Here is a 26,566-nt window from a genome sequence, read left to right as displayed (position 1 = left end):
AAGTGGTCCCAGTAGAAGACAATTAATGACAGTGCTGTCATGGTTTTATGATTTTCGGTTATTGGTATTCCACATCATAACATCATATAGAGAATGTACCTGGTTCTCAGAACTACTACATTCCCCACGGTACTTTGCTCCTCTGTTACCATTTTCCAGCCGGAGGGAAAAGATAAAAAATTGCAGATCACGAGACCTCGTCCCTTTTCCCGCCGTCTCTCGTCTTGGCAGCACCTCGCTCTCCAGCCGTCTTATCGTCGGTAGTAGAGTAAGGCCTACCTTGATTTTGGGACATTCTCTCTCTCTGTATTGGATTTATCAGCTTAAATTGTAATTATATTGTATTATAGTGTGTTGTTTTGCATTCCGATATCTTATTTAGTAAATTAGTTTGTTTCTCCTCAGATTGTTGCCGCTGTTCTTTGCTCTCAGGGCCATCTCCTTACCCTTTTTTCCCTTTTCCCAGGGTGTGGGCCCGTGGGTCCCCTGTCCCCTTCATCACGGAACCAAACGCCTGTAAACCGTTGACACAGTGCACACACAGCCAATCTGGTAATAGAGAAAAATGTAACAGTTCATGCAATCAGGTCATTCCAAATTTACCTTTCAAGCATTTGGAGTTTTTGCATCTGTTTGCAAGTTTCACCATTTCCTGGCAAAGCGGACAGAGTTTGCATTTCTTTGCTTCCCAAGCTGAAAGTCTGAAGTGCCCTGCCTAGAACCAGCCAGACCATGCACCCCCTCACAACTCTTAAGGGGAACTCCAACTCTCTCACTGACCCAGGCTTCAACAGTCTGACATGGAGATGCTTATCTGGACACGAGTAATCACACTAGCTGCTGAAAAACACTCATTCCAACTCCAAGCTGTATCATAGAATCATTGTTGACCGGTATAGGATAAAAACAGTAAATGAAAATTTTCCCTTTCTAGTATGGAAGGGAATTTATAACAGAGCAGTACAGTACACTGACAAACTGGCTAAAGGGATGATTGGTGGTGTTTTTTCCATCTTTGTCTGAACGTCTTTCCTAGATGGCAACACAAGACAAGCCCCAAGAGACAAGCCCCAAAAGTCGCTTTCAAATCTTTAACTACAAACCTCCTGAGATAGAAGCAAGCTGTCAATACCCACCGATGTTTCACACAGAGCCAGATCACCTTGCAAATTGTTGCCAGCATCCATCTAGCAAATGCTTTGCCAGCTATATCTAGGAAAGGCTGAACAGTGAGATCCAGGGAACAAACAAACCTTGTTCAAGCTGCAATACAGCTCACTTGATGGTTATAACAGCATGAGGAAATCTGACTGACAGCATATTTATCACTCTAATGAGCCAATAATTCTTGGTGCTCAACAGCTATCTACCTTAATCAGACCAGAACTTTCATGCAGCTGAGGAAATTGATTCAACGACTGCCTAGCAGCAAGTAGGCCAGGAAGAAAAAACAAAGACAGCCTTGACTAACATGCCTTCCAGTTTCTAGCAGCCAGCAGTTCAAATGTAATCATTAAAGTTAAGGCCTTCATCACAAATCAGAGGCTTTTTTTTTTCTCCAGAGATAACTGCATAAGAGCATAAAATTCTATTTCCTTGATGCTTGATAACATTTTTTCAAGACTGGGAATACAACAACAAAAATCTAACTTAGACTCCTGACTGGGACAAGTATGCATCAGTGGACTACTTTATAAACACCACTCTTCAGGGATGACAGCTTCTTTCACACCTGGGAAAATGCCCCGCAGAAGAGTAAGGAAGGTCTGCAGATTCCACATGATGTAAAGGAGTTCCGATGCCCTAATATAAAATGTACCCTTTTTAACAGCAGACAGTGCATGTCCTTCATCAACAGATAAGCAAAACAGTGAGTGACTTGACAGCCTTCCCCTTTTAAAAAAAGGTGGAAAAGTGCATCAAGTTAAGGTTTTCTGTCAGTAAAGACAGGATTAGAAGAGAAATGGCAGCAATCGCAGCAAGCCATACAGCAGTGCCATGCAGCACTGATTTACTTTAGGCCCAATACCGACAAATTCTCCAGCAGTCTTTAATACCCAAATCTTGACAGAACCTGATTAAGAAATGGACAAACTTAGTCCCAACAACTTGTCAAGATATTAGTGCAGATGTTATTGCTGGCGTTGAGCTAATTAAGCAGAAGAAATGAGCAGAGAATGTATCCTGGGAATGGTACGTAGTTCAGCGGCCCTGGAGAGGAATGAAGGCATACTAGAGACGTACTAGTTACGTACTAGAGAAGCCAGTATCATTTTGCTTTACATCCTCATACACAAAAGGGAGGGATGCTGTGCATACAAACGCTTTCATGCATTTTATGAAAGTAAGATACAAAAAACCTTGTTTCAAGTGACACTTCCCAGGAAAATAGAAAATCAATAGAAAACTGAGTTCTTCAGCTAACAAGACTACATGAAGCATTTCTTAAGGGGCCAAAAAAGAGGGCCAATGTGTTACTCAGCCTCGCTGCAAGTGAACGTAAGGTAACAAACCCAAATCCTCAGTGAAAACATCAAAGCTTCCCCACTTCTACCTCTTACTGCAGAGAGAGGTAAACTGAATTAACAGAGCAGGCTGGTAACTATTTAATGGGCTATGCAGATCATTGGTAACAGCTTCTGCACGAGCATGAAAAGTCAAAACAATTTCTTCCCCAAAGCATTAGTTATAGAAGTTATATTAGTCATTAAACTGAAGATAGAGAAAACAATTAAAATTGGTCTATGTATCAATTTGCATAAAATTAGTAGTAAAAAAATTAGTAGCAAAATAAGTGTATTCACATGCAACTAAGTAGCTAAGAGAGACAGCAGATCCTGTTGAAGAGATGCAACAACCAAAAACGGAGTATGTCATACAAAGGTATCCAAGCTGGTTAAAAAAAAAAAAATGCTGGAGAAGGGAAAGCTTCTTAAGACATGAAGTAGCAAAGACTTCATTACTGATACAGCAATTTTTTCTTCAAAAAAAAATCATCCTCTTAAATTTAGACATGAAAACAACGTATTTAAAAACATTGCGCCAAAGCTAACTACACCAACGTTTGCATGACTGTTCCAAAAAAAATAGAAAATGACTTCTTAAACAGACACCTTATTTTAACTAAATATACTTATATATTAAAAGCACATGATATCTTTGGCCCAAAATTGTTAGATGCCACCTTATAAAAAGTCTTTTCTTAAAAAGAGCTAAACATGGAAAAAAATCCCATCGTCATAAATGTATTTGCTTTAGAGTTTAAAATTGTGAAATACTTACATACAAAGTAGTACAATTCAAAAATATATTAAAGAATGTCCATATATAAGCTGGGTTATAAATATGCATGACACCACCAAGAGCAGTTGTGCTTGCAGATTGATGCCACAAAGTTTCTACCAACTTGCAAAAAATACTTGTAATGAATTAAATAAATTATAAATATTACTAGTTTTAAAATGTGTGATAAAGATATACTTCTGTTGCTATAAAAGCAAGATCTGGTGATAAGACCATTTTCCGTCTTATTCTGAAACGCAGTGACTACTACTAGCGTATATTTACTGTAAATGCAAACAAAGTTTACTAGCCTTAAAAACAACAACCTTGACACTCTGCAGCGAGGCAATACTCTGTGTATCAGTTTATTTTGCATGTAGGGGACAAAATCTAGTCAGTGTAATTATTTTTCTGCATGTAAATAGTAAATATAAAGTGCTTATTTTCCCACAAGAGTTTATTCAGTGTGAGAATATTGGATCTTGCAATATCCTACAAAGCTTTCAATTTAAAGGTTAGTTCTAAAAATTTGGAACCATAATATCAGGATTCTTTGCCATTAATAACGACACTACAATGTCTGAAGAGTAATAATGTGTGCAAGAAGTAGAAGAGTACAACAGCTCAACTAAGGAAAAGAGTTTTAGTGCACCTTGCTCATTTTAGCCGACATGCAACGTTGCCTTTTTTGCATAAAAAGTGGACTCAAGAATTCCCACTGTAAGAAAAAAAAAATAATAATTCAGCAAGCCAAGCACTGTGTCAAGCTGCCTGTTTTGTCTCTGTTGATGTGGACATTTTAAAACAGAAGATTTGCAAGACATTACACAATTATTTTTGCTTTTATTATTAAATGAGAAAGTCTGAATTGTTACATTGTCACATTGCTAGTCAGAAATGCTGCAGCGATGGAGACAGTCAATGCTGGGTCAACCCAAGTCCTCGTTCTACAACATTCGTTTACAAAGAAATTATAGTAATGTTCAACACACCCAACACAACATTCCTTGCTTTCTTCAGAGAGCAGTTCCATCATTCTTCCTCTAGTGGGGTATGTTACTACATAAATTAGATTTTTTTTTTTTTTGACAATACATCCCCGTATTTTCATGGTATCAAAACAAGCTTCTACAGATGTTACAGAAATCTTCATACATCATCATCATCTGATGTATCACTGCTGCTTGTTTCAGAATCTTCATTCTCCAGAGCAGGTTTGAAAGTGCTGTTTTTCCAGGGGCTAAATTTAAGATTACAGATGAGGCCATTTTTCAAAATGCCATTTTTCCGAAGACCATTTTTTCGTAACTGAAATGAGAAAACAAGATGTTTTTAGAGAGAGGAAGAGCTAAACACAACAATCTGCTGAATTTCAGCATTCTCTGTATCTTAATCTATGGGCTACTTTAGATCCACAGCATTATCGGTTATACATACATACAAAGAAAAATTCACCTGAGAGGCTTCACTTCTGGACCAGCTAACTGCCTTCAAGAGCTTCTCCAATTGCACTAAGCTAAGCTCCTGCAGTGAACAAGTTTACCCTCTTCCCATCCACTTCCTCAGATGTCTTACCCCAGCTACCCCTCCCATACAGCCTCTCCTGTGATGCAGTCCCTTTTTCAGTCTGCTACAAAAAAAAAAAGAAAGAAAAACAAAGCAGGATGCCTAGATTGCCTAGCGAATAGCATGTTCCTCAATTTCCAGTGAAGAAAGCCAAGGAAGGTGCATAAAAACCTTGACAGAAAATTCCCTTTTCTCAGTGTTGAGCTGAAGAGCTAGAAAGCCTGTGCAAACCTGCAACTAGCAAGGCTGAAACTAAGCACTGCTTCCCCTATTTTTTTAAACCAACTGTTCTTCTGAAAGGGCAAAGGAGGCAAGAAAGGAAAGGAAAAGGGTACTGAAACAACATCATATCTAACCATCAGAACTACTGGAGATTCTCCTCAAAGGTAGGTATTTAGGGTCACCAGCTACAAGTTCATAATGGAACATTAGTTTAGCATTACCTGTTCACTAATGACTTGGAATTCCCTCATCTCATCTTCTGTTAGTGGAGCATATATTTCATCATTTTCACTATCTTCCTGCCAGCCCATTTCCTTTAACAACCTTTGAAGTAAAAAAAGCAACATCAGGGAATTTCTACACACACACAGAGAGTTCAAGCTCTTCCTAAATAGGTATGTAAAAATGTGTAATAAATGTATTAGTTAACAATTTTTTAAAACATATTTCTAACCTACTTTTATGTAAGAATTTAAGATAAGTTCTATAAAGCACAGAAGTTAAGAAGTTATCAGATCCTTCACAGTTGATGCTGTTTTGCCACTGTATGTTTGGGTTTAAAAGTTGCAAAAACTGAAAAGCAATACTGCAGTATATAGATATATATATAGATGCAACAGCATCTATAAAACACATTCTTAATTTCAAGTGTGTATCTTCTCCATTACTTGCATATGTCAAGCATTACATTTCCTGCCATCAAGTTTCACATGCCAAACAGATGCAGCCCCCTCTGCCAGTCCAGTAAACATACTGCCACAGAAGCCAAATGTCCTCACTCCAGGATCTTTTCTAATCAATAGACAACGTTCTCAGACATAGCTGCTCTTAGCATAAGATAACAGAACTTTCAAGTAAACTCTAATGGAAATCAGCCATAACAAAAAAATCTGTTTTTCCTATTGTTTCAATTGGTTGGTTGTTCTCCAGAACTGCAACAAAAAGGAAAGCAAAAGAGAAAATGATTTGTAACATTCTGTTACAGCTTTTGTAACAGCTGCTGATGCATGGGGTTCCTCTTGAAAGCTTATCTGGTGTTAGCACACGGCAGACTTTAGAGCACACCAAACTGCAACCTGTGTTCTCAAGATACATGTTATCCAAGGCAAATAAACTTGAGTACAACCAAGTGACCTTGGCTACTACTACGATATTTATTATATTCCTAAGGTTCAAGATGGAAGAAAGCAATACCTTTATTTTAAGGCAAGACATCTACCTAAGGCAGAGAAGAAAAAAATATTTCTAGTGGAGCAGTAATGTACCTCCTTAAAAATGGTGTTAAGAGAAAAAGATTCACACAGAGGTAATCTGCAGATTTCTTTCCTGGTTAACAAAGCAACCATGAGAAATGCTGGTGATGTCCCTCAACGTGACTACAACTAGGAGCAAGTTTTGGGATGCGGGGAGGAAAAGAAATGGAGACACACCCTTCTGATGATTAAGCTTGAGATATCCAAAGATGAAATAATCAAAGTGTTTCAGCCAGTGCCAAAGATGGGACAAGAGTAACCACACACAGAGAAAATGGATTTAGATGTGAAGACATGGAAACAGGGCTGATCTCAGGCATGTCCAACCCACAGGCTGCACGTGGCCCACCTCCTGCCCCAAGCCATCACAGGGGCAGCCTTCCCCTGCTAAGGAGGCCAGCCCAACACCGGCATACACCCACTGCTTGGCAACAAGCAAACAGCAGCGTGCAGTTGGCGCTGTCTGGGCTGAAAACAGGGCATGGGGAGGGTGCAGAGCAATGCCAACTCAAGTTACAGCAAATAATGCATTTTGATACACTGGCTAAACACAGTCCTGTGAACAGCAAGAAGTATGCAGGCGTGTTTTCTGTTTAGACAGAGGAATTTGAGAGCAGTTTCAAGACTGCCAAATTAATCATCGATTTATGCTTGCGACTCCTTTTTCTTTCAACAGAAATATGTTACCTGTCAATTTTCAAATGGAATGTATAGAGTTGCAATCAGATATTCCACTCAAAAATTGGATCATGTCTCATTACTAGGCTTTCTACTAAGTTCTATCTTACTAGAGAAAAATCTCCCTCACTTCAGAGTCATGCCTTAGTCATTGCTTTTTGGCAGTATGTACATTTATGAATAATTATTTTCAAGGATGAAGCACTGGAAGAGTAAAATTTCATCAAAAATCTCTGACAAACACCTTGAGAACTGACAAAGAATTACAACCACTTCCATCAAACCAGCCTGATGCATTGGCTTCACAAAAACAGGGTCAAATATTCCACTAGTTTTATGGTTTTGTTCCTCTTTTTTTTCCATAATGTTTTGATAGAAATGCTAAAGAATAAAATATTTTCCTACTACATATTTTATGGGGGGTGCTCCAAAAGTAATGCCTCATTTTATTATACCTAGGACACCACAAGCAGATGTGGGTGGGATGGCAGTAGACACTGAAGCTTCCCACCAATATTCTGTTACATTTTGTTGCCCTGTGACAGATGGCAGCAGAGGAGCAGTCTGACAAAACAACGTCATGAAGTGCAGATGAAGCAAAGGTGTGTCACTGAATTCTTCCACACAGAAACAACAGCACCCACTGATATTCAACACTTGATAAACATTTCTGGAGACCAAACAGTGGATGTGAGCACAGTGAGGCAGTGAGTGGTGCATTTCAGCAGTGACATCAGCAACCATCTTCTCTGGTGCAGGTTTCGACAAGCATGCCATGCAGGCTCTTGTTCATCACTGGCAAAAATGCACAGCTAATCACAGTGACTATGTTGAAAAAATGTGTTTTTGTAGCTGAGAACTTTCTCTATCAAACAGAGTTGCTGTGCTCATTGTATCTGTTGTATTTTTCACGGAAATAAATAGGAGACATTACATTTGGAGAAACATTCGTGTATGCGGCCCAAGACAATTCCTCTTCAATCAGTGTGGTCCAGGCAAGCTAAAACGTTGGACACCCATGTTTTATCTTATGGTGAAGACACTGTGGCATTTAATGAAGTTCATGTATTCTCTTGCTGCAAAGATTCTGCCAAATGGATTGCCACTTTCTTCAGGCAAATGAAATGCCTGTAGACTTTGTATCTTAAAGGAAGTAAAAGCTCTTTCACAAAAAATAAAAAGGGTTCTAAAGCTATATGCCAGAACTGGCACAGGGAACTGACACAGTTGAATAACAGTGAATATATTAAAACAGAGGCTGTAAGATGCTTCAAGTTGATGCCTGATATAAAACCCTCCCTAGAAAAAATTCTAGGTCCAAATACAACACACGTGCAGTGAATAAATGTACAAGTGACTAAAGCGATATCACTAACCATTATTATAACCACACTAAAAGCCCAGAACTGTAGAAGAGAGAGAGAACAGTACAACTAAGTCTGCTTAAAAAAGTTAACAGGACAATAACAGAAATGGAAGTTGCATCATCTGTATTGTTTAGACATGACTGGAAAATGTGACTGTTGGGAAAGCAAAACCATCAGAAAGCAGAACAAATAATACGCTTGTCATCTAAAACTTTTCTAAGAGAATATATCCATTTGCATACACATACAAAAAATACTTGCCATTACGCAACGCCAAAAGCATTTCAGTGATATAGTTTTAGCAACAATAATTTGTTATAAAGTTTTATTGCAAGCATGCTAGAATGTTAACAGTATTATGTATAATTAAGATAGTTACAAAGCTTCTGTTAATATAAGTAAAGTTGAGGACAATAGCTAATTAATTTAAGCAACATCATCTAAAGCTAGCAGGACCACTGTCTCTTTAAAGCAACATTAGGAATTACACTAAAAAAATCACACTTCAGGTTAGTAAACTTGACACCAGCAGGATAAGTACATAATCAGAGTACAGTGAAGCCTTCTGTAGCAGAAGGAAAACCCAAAACACATTCTGCACATGTGCCAATTCAGTTACTAAGCATGCACAAGTTTCCAGTGAGTTAAGATGGTCACTTCAAATCCAGATTTCCACTTAAAGGCCTACCGTAACACCTGTCTACATGCCACAGGTCACAGCCAAGAGCCTAGCACAGAGTAGAGATGCACAGTATCTCTGGAATACCACAGAGAAGCTTGCCTAGAAACACTACGAAGGCGATTCAAAGTCATTTAAATTAACCAGTAAGAGTTAGATTCAACTTCTACCTTCTAGTCAAAAATCACTGCCAGCAGCCACTAGCAGCCCAAGTTTTCTGCTTCCATAGCCAGTGGGTGGGAGAGGAATAAAAGGATGAGAATAAAGCAGACTGCATTTCACTTTTCATGCTCATTAAGAGAGAAAAGGTCATGAAAGCCTGCAGGTACTGAAAAGAAGTTCTCCAGCCTAACATACACATACAATCTATCACTGCAAAAAGATACTGGATTTCTTTAGTTACCAGAAACAGTTTAACAGAGCTCACAACATGCTCACCTCCACAGTTGAGTTATGACTTCCCAGCAGCACTATTCTCATCTCTATCATATGTTACTGTTAACTTCAGTCCTTTGAACTTAATTTTCCCCTTTCCATTACATTGTCTTACAATATCACTGGCTGCATCAAACAGCTATAAAAATAATCCACTTCTTTAGCAAAAAGGAAAAACTGTCTGGACTTTTACATATGATGCTTTAAATGCTGCCTACTTAGAAGAGAGAGTAACTATACACACTGTTCCTATGAGATATGCAGATCCATCTGCTTTTTTTTTTTAACAAGGAAATAAATTCTCAGTAAAGCAAGTTAAAGATGACAATATGTCTAGTAGAAACAAAGTATATTCCATGTTAAATTAGTCCGTCTAAATCCCTTATAGTAATCTGAAAATATATTTTGTCTTCTCAGTTATCAGATTCTGAATTCTAAGCTAGTAAGAATTTAAGACGTGATCACTTACGACAAATAAACATTTTATGTAAGAAGCACATACCTATGCTCTGCCTCAAGTGAGCTTGAAAGAATATCTGCCTGAGGGAAAGCTGAAGATCGAATGACCTGTTGAGATGTAACTGAAGCATTGCCATTCTCCTGTGGAATTTCATTTTCAAAGTTTCGGTTTATATCTCTGTCATGATGAGGACTGTTGCTGTTATGCAAGTTAAGGGAGTCATCATCCTGTTAAGAATATATATATATATTACAAAGTTCAAAAGTAAATTCCACTGTGAAAATGCTCCACTCGAGTGATTCTGCTGAATTTAAATGGAGAATTACATTTCAATAGCATTACAATACACAGACACTACAGAACTCTTCAGTTATACCACTGAACTAGTAAAGTAGAAAGCAAATCCCATGCTCTGCCTAAACCTTTCTACACAGTTTGAAGCACGTTTTAAAAATTCAAGCTTATTTGTAAATGTATGAAAGTTATCTGTCAAACTTAAAAATAAGGTTCCTTATTTAATAAATATCCAGGCAAAGTTTGAAAGCACAAATTACTTGGTTTAAAGGGCAGGTCATAGTCACCATGTATCAACCAGCAAATTCACCTGCCCACTGTTCAGAAAGACTAAATGCTGCTCTCTACATTCAGGCAACACACACACACCCACAGAACTTCTCACTCTGTTGTTACTGCAATGGTAACTTACTAGCCATGCCCTAAGAACTTGGAGGAGAGTTTGTTTAGAAAACAGATTGTTAGGGCTCACACAGATTTTTAAAGTTCTTTAATCCTATAAACCTAAAATGTTTATTTGCATTCTACTCCTCCAGCAACTTCTAGTTCTTATTCAGTAAACAGAAGTCTTAGCAACTGTAAGAACATAAGAACTGTTAAGAACTGTAAGAGAGAAGAGCGCATGATCATTGTCTAAGCTAGCACCTTTTTGACAACAAAAGCCCCAGAGCAGGCATAAAACACCATTATCCACAGTAGGAGATAATCACTCAATCAGGAAGTTCTGCACTTGTAAGTAATCGTACTTCTGAATCTAGGATTGAGACTCATAACAGCACTCTCCTTTCACTCAGTGGTATCTGCTTCCAGAAACTTTAGAATGCTTACCAAAGACTTCTTAAAATTTAAAAAAAAAAAAGAAAAAAGCCCAGTAAATATATGGTCAGCTGTTAAATCATAAACATGGAGAATATAATTCAGATTATCAAAGAAAATTCATAAGAACATTAAAGAACTTTAATGTATTAAAGTTCAAAGTACTAGGGCAGCAGAGCTTCCTCCAAGCATGACTCAGCTGCCGATCACCATTTGCCATGTTATTTCAGTCCCTGACACTGCTGAAAGTAGGACAAGCATTAGTGGCACATGACTGTTTTCTTTTTTTAAACTTTAACATCTTTCCATTAGTTAAACATCAATGGCAACAAGATGCATGTAATTACTAACAAATACTCCAAGCTGCATGTCACATACAACTGTCCAAGGATATTATGACTTCTATTGCTAAAATTTTTTTTCCACCTAAATCCACTGTCCCTGAATGACATCTGTGTACAGATAGGACAACCAAATGCATTTGACCTTCAAGTACCATGAAGATATTAAGAACTCAAAACAATTCCAGGAACTCAAACTCCTATCATGTTCACACAGTAATTTCTGCTATTCTACACGATGTTTCCAAGATCTTTCTAAGCTTCAATCAAACCTCTTTGCACTTCTTAAACAACACTGCATCCGACATCCTAGAGTGCTCAGAAACAGACTGCCTAATGAAAAGATGCAGCTTTCCTAACTGATACATACAGTTAAGTTGTACAGTCCCCTTACATCGAGTTTTATTTTGCCCAAAATTGAAACAAGGTCAGAAAAGCCAGTTTTATTTTCAAGAGCAATGCAGTTGCACCACTTCTTTTTCCATATCTCTGAATCAGAATAATTCTTCAAGACCAGTTTTTGTTATGTTGCTCATAGATGTGTACCACTTCATCCTGAATAACATACTACTTACCTTCACTCATACTATGTAAGGTAACTCTGCTTATGGTTTCTTGGTCCCTGGTAGCAGAGACATGAATATCCTCAGGTGCCAGCAAGGCACTGCATGGAGTGATCCAAAAAGAAAGAAACCTGACAAATTAATATTATATAGGCTTCCTAGGTCTGAACTGGGAAGCAGAAACAGGTCCCTTATATGTGCATAAATAAAAATACTGCTCCTATGACTACAATAAGAATAGAGAGCTTCTAGGTATGTAAGAATTCTCATTATAAAGGAAACAATCTGAAAAGCAGAACCAAGTTTTTCCATTAATTATTCTTCTAGGATTATTAACAGCCAAGGTGCAAGACACTGCCCTCCCAAAAGATTAGGTTAGTATATTAAGTTTCTTTATTCTTTTTTTGGAATAGGCTGCCCAGTGAAATGGCAGAGTCATCACCTCTGGAAGTTTACCAGAAAAGGCTAGATGTCACAGTGAGTGACAATGTTTAACGGACAGAATGGTGATGGACTGATGTTTGGACTAGGTAGTATTAGTAGTGTCTTGCAACCTTAATGATTCTATTGCTGCTAAAGGGCAAGATGTCCTTGGGATATTGACACCTATCAACAAATCTGGCAAAAGAAAAAATTAATAGGACTCAGTGCAGAAAGTTGCATTTGGAGCAAATTCACCTAAAGGTAAGTCCTTTCCTGCATTTAGAGATCCAAGACCACACCTTAATAGCTGGTTGGAGGAAAAAAAGACACAACATAGGTTACTTTCAGTTTGAAACCCATTACTGCTGGATCTACAACAGGTATGAAGAAAGTTACCTTCTCTTGCCCAGTATTCTCATCTTCATGTTCTTCTTCCACTCTATCTCGTTTCAGTGCTTTCAAAAATTCACTCTTCTTATCAGTCCGCATTCTTGTCAATTTTGTTAAACGAGGCTGACCAACTTTGTCAACAGGCGATGAAGAATTTGACCGATTACACTAATGTGGAGAGTGAAATAATAATAAGACTATTAGAAGCTCAATCCTTTATAAAACACTAAGCAAAAGACAAAAAGCTTCTCAGGAATTAGTACTGCATTTATATCCAGAGTCCAAACTAGAGGGAAAATATTTGTATTTCAGTGTCTACGGTTGTTTCACACAAAGGAATTCAAGTGTATGAAGCACTGCTAATAGTTGTGTGTGTTAGTGACAGCGCACTGTCTTTACTCCAAACCAAACCCACAAACTGTGCAGTGTCTAAAGCCCACTGAGATACCTTCCATGATATCCACTCTCACATTTACTTCCAAAAAATAAACTTATTTAACACAGTTCCATATTAAATCTATTTATCCACTTATCTAACCTAACAAATTAGATACATGTGATTAAAATTACAGCCATTGCTTTACCTCTCTCACTGCATTCTGGGACACAGGAAATGCCTTGGCAGTTGATTTGAAAGGACTGAAATTGCCACTACCATATGAAGATTCATGAGGAAATGGATTCACAAGTTTATTTTCTTTTGCTTGGTTTTTCCATTGTGTATGCTTGAAAAAAAAAAAAGGAATCATTAAATACAAGAGGATTATTCTTAAGAATCTCAGAAAAATGACAAAGCAAAACATAATTACAACCATAACTTTGCATAAACACGTTTTCTTGTAGCATAGAGACTGTTAATGAGCAATTCATGTTCTCACAAATGCTGTTTATGCTGCTCATATAAAGAGTCAGATTTAAAAACAATTAAAACCCTCATATCTGATGTATTAAGAAATATGTGAGTCTTCAGCAGCTGCAAGTAATGTTTTTAATGCATTAAGCTGTACAGTTAAGAAAAGCTTCATGAGATGCTCTCAGGAATACAAAAATTCCCAGATCAAAACTAAAAGATGAACATGGAAAACTGCTTATGGAATGGGACCAGAATGGCTCTAGTAGGTTGCAACATTATCTACATTGAGAACTGGGATAAATTCTGAAGGTATTTTGAAGCCAGTTATTGCTCTCTTTTTCTATTAGAAAACATATACACGAAAAGGATTGCTATTTCATAAATTAAAAACATCCTTCTCATATGGACATCTCTCCAAATTCTCAAAAAAATGTGAATGAGAAATAAGTGGATATTCAATTGCAGTAGAATTAGAAGAAAAACAAGCATTTCCAGTCACTTTTGGGCTACGTGGCACTTGAATTATTCAATATTTGGAAGTACGCTTTAGGCACAGAATTCTCAGTGGTGAAATAGCTGTAATTCTGAATGTGGGATTTTTTTTTTCTGCTCCCAGGATGTAATTCATGCCAACACTATCAAGAACTCACCTTTGCCGGTGGAGTGGCAGGTTTAGGGACTAATCCTTTATAAACACTTGTGCCAGTACCATTTTTTACTGGCTGTGAATGGAGACTTCCTACTACAGGGAATCCAGATATCTGCAATTCTTTTGTACTGCCCTTTTTAATGACGAGCATTCTTGGAGATCTGGATTTAGGGTTCAAAGGATACTCTGAAAAAAAAAAAAATATTGTGCAGGTGTGTACAGTCTTAAGTTTCTAATTCACATGTTACTGTATAGCCATATGGTCCAGAGGCATAAACCAGGAACTTTGTTCAGCATTAGTGCCACAAATAACCTACTGTACAAGCCCAGATAAACTGAAGATCTGTTCCATTTTCTACAGCCATCATTAGCAAGAAAATTTCACTTGACGATGCAAGAATTTTACTTTCGGAAAGATATTCCTCAAAGAAACTAGCTACACAGCTCTTGTTGACAACTCTAATATCAAAATACTTTTAATTGTTAATAGAATAAAATAGTTCAGTTGGAAGGGGCCTTCAAATACCATCTAGTAGAAATGTCTGATCACTTCAGAGCTAAAGAGAAGTTACAGCACATTACTGAGGGCATTACTCAAATGCCTCTTGAGCACTGACGAACACAGGGCATCAACAACCTAACCCAGAAGCCACTTCTAGTGTTAGACCATCTTAACAGTTAATAAGCATTTCCTATTGTCCAGTCTGACCCCCCCCCCCCCCACGGCGGCTTTGTGCCATTTCTGTCCTGCCACCAGTTCCCAAGAGCAGAGTCTGGCACCTCCCTCTGCTCACTCTCCTCAGGGAGCTGCAGGGAGCAGTCAGGTCATATCTCAGCCTCCTCTTTTCTAGACTGAGAAACCTAAGTGCCCTCAACCTCTCCTCACAGGACATGCCTTCCAGTCCTGTTACCAGCTTTGCTGCCTCCTCTGGACGCTTTCAGTGATCTCATCCTCCTTTTTATATTGAGAAGCCAAGAACTGGCACACCGTTTTCAAGGTGATGATGCACCAACACTGAATATAGCAGGATAATCAGCTCTTTATCACTGATTATGTTGTGTTTACTGTATCCCAAAATACAGTTTGCCCTCTTTGTTGCATCTTCAAAAGAAAACATGGATTTCATATTTCCCTCTAAGATTACCAAAGAATTAGCATTCACATATTAACAGCTCAGTTTAGAGCCAAACATTCCACACTGAGGCCTTCACAAGCATGAGAGCACTATATGCATACTACTCTAGACATGGCATCAACCAGTTTATCCATCTCCATACCATGATTTCTCTTCAATCTTTTCAACAGCTTTTATCAGTAAGAAGCATTCTTTCACAAAGATAGGGATCACTTCACTAATACCAGTGACCGACTTTCAGCACATTTCCTCTCGGGACACCAATTCTTGACATCCTTACAAAAAGATGCACGCTTCTTCTGGGCTAAGAACACTAGCCATGGCAGCATCTAGAGATAACGGATTTATAACCAAACAGAAGTGTTACTACTCCTACAAAAAGATTCTCACACTGTAATAATACTGAAACTTCTTCAATTTCAATCTACATCCTTGTAATATCCTAAAAGAAATTCCTGTGTTTTGAATAAATCAACTTTTTTTTTTTTTTAATATATTTTTGTATTCAGCATCAAAAATACTCACCCCACACACCTGCTGCTAAAGATTTATTCTGGTTTGGTTCCCTCTCATACTCAGGATTCAAAGATGGCTGAAAAAAAATATATCATTATTTAAAATGAAATTTTTAAAGTCTTGAATACTAGGACCAATTAAATAATCATGACAATATCTGCTGTCCAAGATTTTTAAGTGGAGACAGAATATTTCCCCTGAGCACCATATTTATCAATGCTCACTTGTTTCTCTTCTCCAACATTCAAGCGACAGTCAGTACCATAATATTAACTGCCCAGGGAAAACTAAACAAAACAGAAAAATCCACAAAAAAAAAAAAACAACAGTGGTGTACGGTTCTTCAAAGAGGAAGCTCTGCTTTCCTCTTACACCTTAGAATTCCAGGTTGAAAAATGGAATATCAAATGGCCAGAAAGACAGCATTGTTAGTACTTCAGCTTACCAAGTAAGGTAATTGTGCAGACTTTAATACATACGCACACCACAGTAAACTGTGGCAGGAGACTATAAATTTAGAACCCAGCTGCAGTTTCACTTAAACAATAATAAAAATGCAATGATAAAATCTGGAGAATAAGAAGAGAAACAAGTTAGTGGACAAGTGACTAACACCCCCTTACCTATGGGAAGGGTGATCCCTTATATGATGATCTGTAACTGGTGAAATCTCATGAAGTAGCTTGTAATGGATAAAATGGCACTTGCAGAAACAACGAAACCTTGATTATTATAATTACAATTAACTTACAAAATCCTCAGCCTCAAACTGTTTGGGTACTTCCTTGACTTCCTTTTTCCCAGTATCATTATCAGGTAAATTGTTCTCATGCAGTCCCTGGCTTTTTCCACAGTGGAAAGTGCTGGTACGAGAGCGGGAACCTCCGCCATGGTATCCTCCACGGTGGTTTGTATTTTCTGTACCATTTCTGCCTTGTGAACGCCAACCATTCTTCTCTTTTCTCCCAAAATGCCCTTGGATTTTTAAATTTAAAAGAAACATAACTACAAGTAGTTTTGGAACAACAATCTACTTCTGCAAAATAGTTACAGGATTTAAGCTATCTATACTATGGGACATAACTGCATAGTGAACTTAAGTTTTCACTCACATAACCAGCAGGAAAGACTCACGTAACAGAGCTAGAAAAAGATGACAGAAGTCCAACATAATGATTACTTGATCTCCTTTCTCGACTGATCATTTATACACTGTTGGCCACAGAATCAACTTGACAGTCTTCTTCCTCTTAAAAGAAATCCACCCAGAATCACACTACTCTAACCAACCCATACTCAACCCATCTTCTTGAAGAAGATCTGACTTTCTGTTACCTCTGTTTTACCACAGAACACAGCACTTCACATGGGACTAGCATTTTTCTTCTTCTAGTCAGAATGTTAGAAAGCAATAATGTAAATATATTTAAAACATTTCATGAACGCTAAATTATACCTCCATTAGGTCGTCCAGAGTTAGGATCAAACCCATCAGATGAGTTGTGCCTTCTGCGATTTGCTTCATAACGATTTTCTGTCCATGAAAAATTTTCAGAATGCTTCTCAAAGTTCAGCGATGACTGTAAAGAACATACCTGATTAATAACAGGAGCTGAATTATCAGAACTCCAAAATACATATTACTGCTATACACCATTTTTTAAAAGATTTTGGGAGATGATACCGCAATTCTCAAGTATATGAAATATATACATGTTCAAAGTTACATCATCAGCCTTGAAGCCAGTAGAAGCAGAAGGTATATATTCCGCTCCAGGACACCAAAAAACACTGAGGACCATGCTTGTGACACACACCAAAAATCCAAGTGTTTATTTCAGTTTGGCAGCAGAACGGAGACAAGTGATGTGTGTTATAGTGCAGGAAAAATTAAAAAAGGTAAGGAAAGACACCAGATCACAGTTTGGAATGGAAGGCAAACATCAAAACTTATAACCTGAAGCCTCTGGAACTAAGCAAAATTGAGCATTGCCTTATAAGAGATTCTTGAGAGGGACAGAGCTGAAGAGATAATGACATATGACATAAGGAAGAAAAAAAAAAAAAGGCTAATCATAATCTGCAAGGCTATACAAATGCAAGAAGTTCTCTCCATGATAACCAGTTTCCCATATTCCATATTCTACAACAGTTACAAAGACCATAAGAACACTGTTTGACATGGCAAATTCTCTGGTACAAAACAATCTTTTTCAACAGTCACCACCATTAGCTATGCATTTCCGTCAGCCATGAGCCAGAGCCTGCATGCCACACTCACAAAAATCTGCTCCAACAGAGGTGACCCACCATCACTGTCATCACTGTTGAAACACACCACCCACCACCTCGCTGTGCTCACGTCCACTGCCTGGGCTCTATCAACTTCAGCAAGTGCCAAAGAATGTCAGCGAGTGCCATTTTTTCCTCATGAGGAAATTCAATGACACACCTGTGCCTCATCCACTCTTCCATGTCAGACACATTTGAGTCCCTCTGCTGCCATCTGTCACACGGTAACAAAATGTAGCAGGATATTGGCAGGAAGGTTCAAACTCTACTGCCACACCACCAACATCCCCATCAGACATCATGGGCTGACATAATAAAATAGGAGACATTACTTTTGCAGCAGCCTCGTATCATTAACACTGACACTAGAGAATTCAGATTAATAGCAAATGCAGCTCTGCTTGTTGCCATTAACCCACATATTTTCACAATGCATAATTCAGAAATGGTGTGGAACTTTAGTAACTACAAAGATAAACACCAAAAACATCATTGTAATGCACCCATGAATGACACATGCCTGAAAATGTGAGCCCCAAAGTTAATTTCAGTTGTTATCCATTAACACTAAACAAGTTCTAGTAATATTTTAATTATTCCACTGATCAAAATCAGCAGGAAAAAAAAAAAAAAAGGAAGCCACAGTAAGAGATTTTGCTACTTTGGAAAGTACTTTGAAAACCTTTTTCCATCACCAACTCTATCAAGGGACTAGCACACAAAAAATTACAAGTACTTCCAACAATACCATTTGCAGCACTCAAGGTGCTGTTCAAAACCCACTATTTAAAATTCAACCTCAAGTAAACAATAAATACATTTAAATACAAAGTATACATTATCAAATTTTATAGAAGTCCCTTTCAATTTGAGACCTGAAAATTCTTTGCAAACTTGGAGATGGGAGAGGAAAGAAGAGAAAAAAAAGCATGCAGTCAGAAAGCTACAAGAAATTGTCAAGTGATTTATATAGTTAATAAATTGTAAGGAATCTCTGTATCAGTTATAAGCAAGCTTTGAATTAGCCACCAGAAATCAAAAAGCTCCAGACTTGCTGATTGTAGGTAAAATTTTAGATGATAGCTTTGTGTGTTGATTTACATAAGAAAACCTTGTAATACTGCCTTCAGAGCTTCATTTTTTTAATAACTTTGAAGAACAATCACACTTTTGCAAAGTGATAACATTTTACATATACTGTTCAAGTCATACTTGATATAACGCATCTACAGCTGCTAAACTGCGTGCAACAATCATGCAGTTTGCATTTTCCCCACACGATGGTGGTATCAGCCTATCAAGACTCTTGTTGCAAAGATAACAGTAAATTTTGTAATCGAGAGGAAATTTACAAGCAATTTCTGGAAATTGAGAAATTATCTGACTTGATTCAGTCAGTCAAGAAACAAAGCAAAAGAGATCTCTGAAGCATAAGAAGTCTTAGTGCTTTAACATGAAGTAACAGTTAACCTTGCAAAAAATAAATTCACCCTTCTGTCTGCAATTGCCTCAGACACGTTTTACAGAAATCCTTTCAGAAAAATTTTGTCTGTAGCTCAAGATGGCTTTGCTATTCACATCAGCCCAATTACAGTACTGCACTGATACAAATATATTAGCTCCAGACCTGAACTAAGGCTTCCCAGTACTTGACTACTCAGCTATGCGGACTTCGCTATGTAAATAACAGGGAAATTATATAAAAGATGATCCTTCAGAGGAAAACAGTATCAATAGGTGAGGTGGATTTCAGTCAAGATGTGATCTGTAACAGTCACATTAAGAAAGCACATTTGCATTCCCAACTTCCTGCCATTAGGTTTTTCTAATGCTAGCCTTCACCCACTTGAGGGAAAGAGCCCCAGCTATTCAGGATGGAGAAGGTTCCAAACTCCTGAAAAAAGAGTTTCCCACAGTACCTCTTCAGGGAAATGTAAGCTGAAAGGGCAGACTTCAGTTTCTCCTTTTCAAGTTTAAACGTTATTGAAACTGCCACCTCATCCCAGCTCCATTATGCCTAAGACACTTTCCTTTTTTCATCCCATCCTTCATCTCCATCCCTTATCTGTTCTTCTCTACAGTTGCCTTCACAAAATCACAGAACTGTAGGGGCTAGAAGGGACCTCTAGAGATCATCGAGTCCAAGCCCCCTGCCAAAGCAGGCTCTCTAGACCAGGGTGCACAGGTGGGCATCCAGGCAGGTCTGGAACGTCTCCAGAGAAGGAGACTCCACAACCTCTCTGGGCAGCCTGTTCCAGTGCTCTGTCACCCTCACTGTAAAGTTCTTATGCACATTTGTGCAGAACTGCCTATGCTTCAGTTTGCGGCCATTTCCCCTTGTCCTATTGCCCCGAACCAATGAAAAGAGTCTGGCCTCGCCCCTTTGCCTCCTGCATCTTAGATATTTATAAACATTGATCAGATGCCCTCTGAGTCTTCTTTCCTCAAGGCTGAACAGACCCAGATTCTTCAGCCTTTCCTCATAGCAGAGGTGCTCCAGGCCCTTTATCATTTTTGTAGTCCTCCACTGGACTCTCTCCAGGAGATCCCTTTTTTGTATTGGGGAGTCCAGAACTGGACACAATACTCCAGGCAAGGTCTCACTGGGGCAGAGTAGAGGGGGAGAATCACCTCCCTCAACCTGCTGGTCAAGCTCTTTTTAATGCACCCCAGGATGCCAATGGCCTTCTTGGCCACCAAGGCACACTGCTGGATCATGGCCAACCTGTTGTTATCCAGGACTACAGGTCCCTCTATGCAGAGCTCCTCTCCAGCAGGTCATCCCCCAACCCCTACCGGCGTATGTGGCTATTCCTCCCTAGGTGCAAGACTCTACCCTTGCTCTTGTTAAACCTCATCTGGTTCCTCTCTGCCCAACTCTCCAGCCTGTCCAGGTCTCGCTGAATGGCAGCACAGCCTTTCAGCATGTCAGCCATTCCTCCCAGCTTTGTATCATCAGCAAACTTGCTGAGGGTGGACACTATCCCCTCATCAAGATCACTGATGAAGATGTTGAACAAGACCAGACCCAGCACTGACCCTGAAGAACATCACTAAATACAGGCCTCCAACTGAACTTTGAGCCCCCAGTCACAACACTCTGAGCTCAGCAGTCAGGTAGTTCTCAACCCACCTCACCATCCACTCATCTATTCCACACTTCCTCAGCTTTGTTATAAGGATGTCGTGGGAGGCAGTGTCAAACGCCTTGCTGAAATCAAGGTAGACTACAAGGTCCACTGCTCTCCCCCCATCCACCCAGACAGTGATGACATCACAGAAGGCTACCAGGTTGGTAGGACGACCTCGCCCTGGTGAACCCATGCTGACTACTCCTGATAACCTTCTTCTCTTCAATTGCCTGGAGATGGCATCAAGAACAAGCAGTTTTAACACTTTTCCAGGGACAAAGGAAAGGTTCTGATACAGGAAGCATCAAACACTTATTGAAGGAAGTACTGGGGGTGGAGAGTCCATGAAGGGGGTCATATCTGAGATCCTTCTTACATAGGAATGACAAAACAACCTAATTACATAAATTATGAATTACTACACGTGGGTAGGACAAAAAAGACTTTTCAGGTGTTTAGTAATCAACCGGGCCACATATCAGAAAATGCTCCTCACTGAAGGAAGAGATAACACAACAGACAATGAAGCAAAAGTGCTGTAACAGAAAAGGCATACAGCTACAAAGCTTTGGGAAGAGATCAAAAGGTGCATCTGAACTCCTTCAGGCAAAGATTCAAGGAAGAGAACAGGATCCGCAACAGATGCTTGCAGAGAAACTTCCCACAACTGACGAAGGCGCTAACAAAAAACAACTCGCATCATAAATACATTTTAATAGTACTGAGGTACTGCTAGAACTTAAAATGTCAATACAGCAGTATAAATATAAGTATGCAGGTAAATCTCTTCCAGTAGATTGTTGGAATATGTGGAGAATAATTGTTTTGTAATTGTGACATTAAACTAAGCTCTGATTATTATTCCTGTGGAAAATATATTCAATAGGGAAGAACAGATCACAGAGTTAATATTTCAGAAATCAAGTTGAATGAACACAAACACTACAGGAACATCTGGAAACTGATAAGCCCGATGTTCCCTTAACAACAACTGACAGCCGCTGCTAGACTACTCTAAATACAGAAGTTAACTAGTTCTGCATAGAAAAAAAAATACGAAGAGTCACAAGTTAAGGACATTCAATGACTTGAATTAAAAAAAAATAAATTACGCACACGTGCATAGGTACTTAAGTAAAGCAGTGGAGACACAACCGGTACTGAGTGCTGACTGTGCACTGAACAATAGCAAAGGCTTATTTCCATATTTGAGAAAGACTAAATATTTCCGTAAAAATGAAAGACAGTAAAAAAAACTTAAATACATTAAAACAAAATACTATCATTGTCACAGCTGTAGACACAGACATTAATTTCAAAAGATTAAAACAAGGAAGGCAGGTCTACAATTAGGAATACAAAATAGATGACAGGAGTTTGAAAAGTTCAATGACTTGACTGATGGGAGTAAGAAAAAACATTCTCTAAAATGCATATGACACAAAGCAAAATCGAAAGCAAGAACACCACTGAAGACATGTCTTGATCTCATTTCCTCCAGCAATAGAGTAACTCATTTTAAGCTATCAATGAAGGCAGTTTTAATGCAAGAACAGCTCTGATAATCTGTGCACATGGTTCCTTCCTTGAACTCAGCTGTTCAAGCAGAAGAAATTCCTACTCTGGAGGTACATGCTTGAGAACCAAGGCTCAACTATTTAAATCACGACAGCAAGACTTGCCAGATATTATCTGTTATGACCCCTCCCACATTCATAAACAGATACATATTTTTATAATGACCGATGTTATGACACTTAGACTTGTTTATTAATGAAACTGATGGATCAGAACTACAAAAAGACATACCTTTGTTGATGATGGCGGAGTGGGAAAATTAAGCCAGGCTGGAGCAAAGTCATGCTGCGCCATTTAGGTCCAGTCTCTCCAAATCAGCGAAACAAGGCTTTAGCACCTCGTGGCAAGTCCCTGTAATTTGAAAAAAGAAAACAAGAAATTAGTGCTTTTCAGATGTTTATCTTATACGAATATTACACTTGTGGTGTTTGGATCACTAATTCCCTTATGTTTTCTTGTATTATTTTCTCAGAGAGATGCTGTTTCAGGTCTTACTAGCTTTATTTCATTACATCATATTTGTCCTGTTATTATTGAAGAGTCACACTAATGAAATTTTTCACAAGGATCATAAAAATAAAGCTAACACTAATTCCTTCATCTCCTCTTAGAAACAGGATGAAGGATCTTGTGTAAAGTCTCATCAGAGAGCTGTGGAAAATTATCATCTTGAAATACTTCCTCGTACTGAAACAGACCAGACAGTAGGAACTACTTTACTACCTTCCTAAAAGAAGGTGATTTTTCAAATTAGCCCCTGAAAATTAACATCAGAGGCCATGTTAAGATTCCTCAGGAAAAGACTAAAATGCTTATGGCCACCAAGAATCCCATATTTCCTCAAGACTGAACAGAAACAGAGACTAAGTACCCAGAGATACTATCAAAATTCAGTAAAATTCTCTAGTTTTAAAATAGACAAGATAAGACAATGGCTTAAGGCAAAACACAAGAGTACTTTTCCTACCCACAAGTAAAAGATGGCAAGATAATACAAACAACAATAATTAAAGCTGAACTATAGCACTGAAAGAAGTGGATGAAACACTGACTGGATTATAAGGTTAACTGAATCAGGCTCCTGCAGCTAGATACTGTAAAACTGTCAATGATTAAAATGTGTTTTAAGTATGATATATGCACTATTAGAAATTCAGCTAGTAAAAACTATTAACATCCAAATGCATATTATAGGGAAACGCATGGTATTGTGTAGAGACATGTATTCCATGTCTGCACAAGAAAGTGCAGATCAGTATGCACAGATGTGTGTTACTCTAATTAACCGCTGCTGTAATTTGAGTAAGCTTTAGTAAAAGCTGTGGAATCTGAACTTTGTAACTGGTAATAACCAATAATTATTGTTGCATTCTGGACTGAACTGGGCCATTTCAGACTTTCAGTGAAAAAGGAGAGCATCCCAATGTCTAAAAAGAAGCTTAGCCAATTTCTAAGTGTTTAACTGCACTAAGTTGAGCTCCTGATTCTTTTTTTCTGACATGAGTTCATACTAACCTTTTTTAGGTATCTATGTTCAGGAAACAATTAGATGTTGTACTGAGGGATGTGGTTTAGTGGGAAGTATTGGTGATAGGTGGGCAGTTGGACTGGATGATCTTGGAGGTCTTTTCCAACCTTGGTGATTCTGTGATACCAGAGTTAAATTATAAAGCAGGATGCACGAAATCAACAAGACTACAATAAAAACAAGTTTAAAAGTATGTGTTTTAACTGGTCTTGGATTAGTGTACTGAAGTCATCCAACGTGCTCTTCTAAATTAACCTCAACAAAATTCCATTAAAATTTTCTAAAGAATCCAATTACATCAGACTACAAAATAATGAAGTTCTGGAGTCACAGAACCATTACAAAAAATGGTTTCTCTTTTTAACCAACGTTTACTGATTAATCATGATCACTAATCATACAGAAAACAAAAAAGAGTGTATGTTTTAAGAGACAAAACAAGGTAAGAGATGCTAAATTAACAGCAAACTAAAGGTGAGCACAATAAGAAGAAAAAATTTCACCCTTCGTTCCTCAGATACAGCTTCACAGTCCAATATGCAGAATCGTGAAATTTTTAGAAAGGATCAAAAGAGGTATCGGTGCTGGAAGATCAGTGAAACAACAAAATAATTTTCAGACCAAAAAAATTACTGTCTAAAAACCAAGAAGAGATTCAGTACAAACCAATAAATACATATGAAAGGATCCAGAAAGTATTACTGAATTTTTGACGAATCAGACATTAGGTGTGGTACGAAGGCACTAATGTTGTTATTTCTTAATAAATTACTACGACTGTTTTTAGAAAAGTAGTCAAGCATAAGTCAAACACTACTATTTACCCAAGTGCCACAATAAGAGTTCGTGCTTAATTCAGTAACGTTCCTAGCTTTTACCTTTTACGTGTAAATCATTAGCGGAGTTGAGATTTGGTGATCGCTAAGTATCACAGGACTGGACAAAAACTGTAAAGCTTTGCCCACAACTCTGACACTGCATGTATACTTCTTCACACAAAAATTAACTCTGGAAGCAGATCCAAATCTTCCCCATCTTCTCAGTTAAAGCCCTAAAAAGGGCTTTGTTAATGCTGCTAAGTAAGATTTGTCAATCCCTTTCTTCGAAAGGAGTATATACAGCAAAGTGACCGCGAAATTTACTCAGTCACTTCCAGTAGGCAACAATACCCCATCCATAACTAAAAAGGGTAACAAATAGCAGAGTGGGAAACAACAGATATTAGTACCTTTTCTTTTAAGCCACATTCTAGAGTACACAGCTTTGACAATCCCATTCTCATTATAAGCAGGAACTCCGTTTAGACAATCAAGCTAATATTCAGTAGCTTGAGGATACTCTTCATTCACAGGAAAATATTTCCGGTAAACTGAAAATAGATCACAAAGTGTGAATGGAAAGCCAGAAAGACTACTCTGATGCCTCAGGCAGAACTTGCTATGCTTAAACGATTTAGGGCAGCCCTGTGGAGAATGACTTGGGAACCCTGATGAATGAAAAGCTTGACATGAGACAACAGTGTACATTTGCAGCCCAGAAGGCCAGCAGTATCCTAGGCTGCATCAAAAGAGTGGTGGCCAGCAGCGAGGAAGGTGATTGTCCCTCTCTGCTCTGCCCTTGTAAGGCAACATCCGGAATACCGCATTCAGGTCTGGGGTCCCCAGCACAAGAAGTGGAGCTGCTGGGGCAGAGGAGGGACACAAAGATGATCAGAGGGCTGCAGCACTTCTCCTATGAAGAAAGGTTGAAAGAGCTGGGCATGTTCAGTCTAGTGAAAAGAAGGCTCCATGGAAATCTCACTGTGGCCTGGCCAGTATACGGAGGGATATTATAAACAGGAGGAGGATCAACTTTTCACATGGTCTGATAGTGACAAAAAGTGGAATGGCTTTAAACTAAAAGAGAGGAAAGTAAGGAGAGATGTTAGGAAGAAATTCTTTACTCAAAAGTGGTAAGGCACTGACACAGCTGCCCAGAGAAGCTGTGGATGCCCCACCCCTGGAGGTGTTCAAGGCCACGTTGAAGGTCCCTGGGCAGCCTGATATAGCAGGTGGCAACTCTGCCATGGCAAGGGGATTGGAACTGGATGGTCTTTCAGATCCTCCCAACATAAG

General features: G+C 38.5%; 1 protein-coding gene across 2 annotated transcripts in view; it reads right to left on the bottom strand.

The window, feature by feature from the left end:
* The window catches only part of GPBP1 (GC-rich promoter binding protein 1), a 35,551-nt gene continuing 13,090 nt past the window's right edge, over positions 4,106-26,566 (bottom strand). Inside the window, exons 2-11 of one of the 2 annotated variants that reach the window (XM_021380492.1) lie at positions 23,156-23,275; positions 17,380-17,503; positions 16,675-16,898; positions 15,933-15,999; positions 14,273-14,457; positions 13,354-13,494; positions 12,776-12,937; positions 9,985-10,169; positions 5,292-5,394; positions 4,106-4,590 (exon numbers count right to left, since the gene is read on the bottom strand). In XM_021380492.1, coding sequence (XP_021236167.1) covers positions 4,432-4,590; positions 5,292-5,394; positions 9,985-10,169; positions 12,776-12,937; positions 13,354-13,494; positions 14,273-14,457; positions 15,933-15,999; positions 16,675-16,898; positions 17,380-17,503; positions 23,156-23,218 — 1,413 coding nt within the window. In that variant the 5' untranslated portion in view covers positions 23,219-23,275 and the 3' untranslated portion in view covers positions 4,106-4,431. Of the gene's footprint in view, positions 4,591-5,291; positions 5,395-9,984; positions 10,170-12,775; positions 12,938-13,353; positions 13,495-14,272; positions 14,458-15,932; positions 16,000-16,546; positions 16,566-16,674; positions 16,899-17,379; positions 17,504-23,155; positions 23,276-26,566 lie in introns of those variants that run through there. The other variant, XM_021380493.1, reaches the window with a different exon arrangement.

Source organism: Numida meleagris, chromosome Z (genome assembly GCF_002078875.1).
Source record: "Numida meleagris isolate 19003 breed g44 Domestic line chromosome Z, NumMel1.0, whole genome shotgun sequence".
NCBI lineage: Eukaryota > Metazoa > Chordata > Aves > Galliformes > Numididae > Numida > Numida meleagris.
The sequence above is the reverse complement of the archived record's forward strand: the minus strand, read 5'-3'. Positions and strand labels throughout refer to the sequence as shown.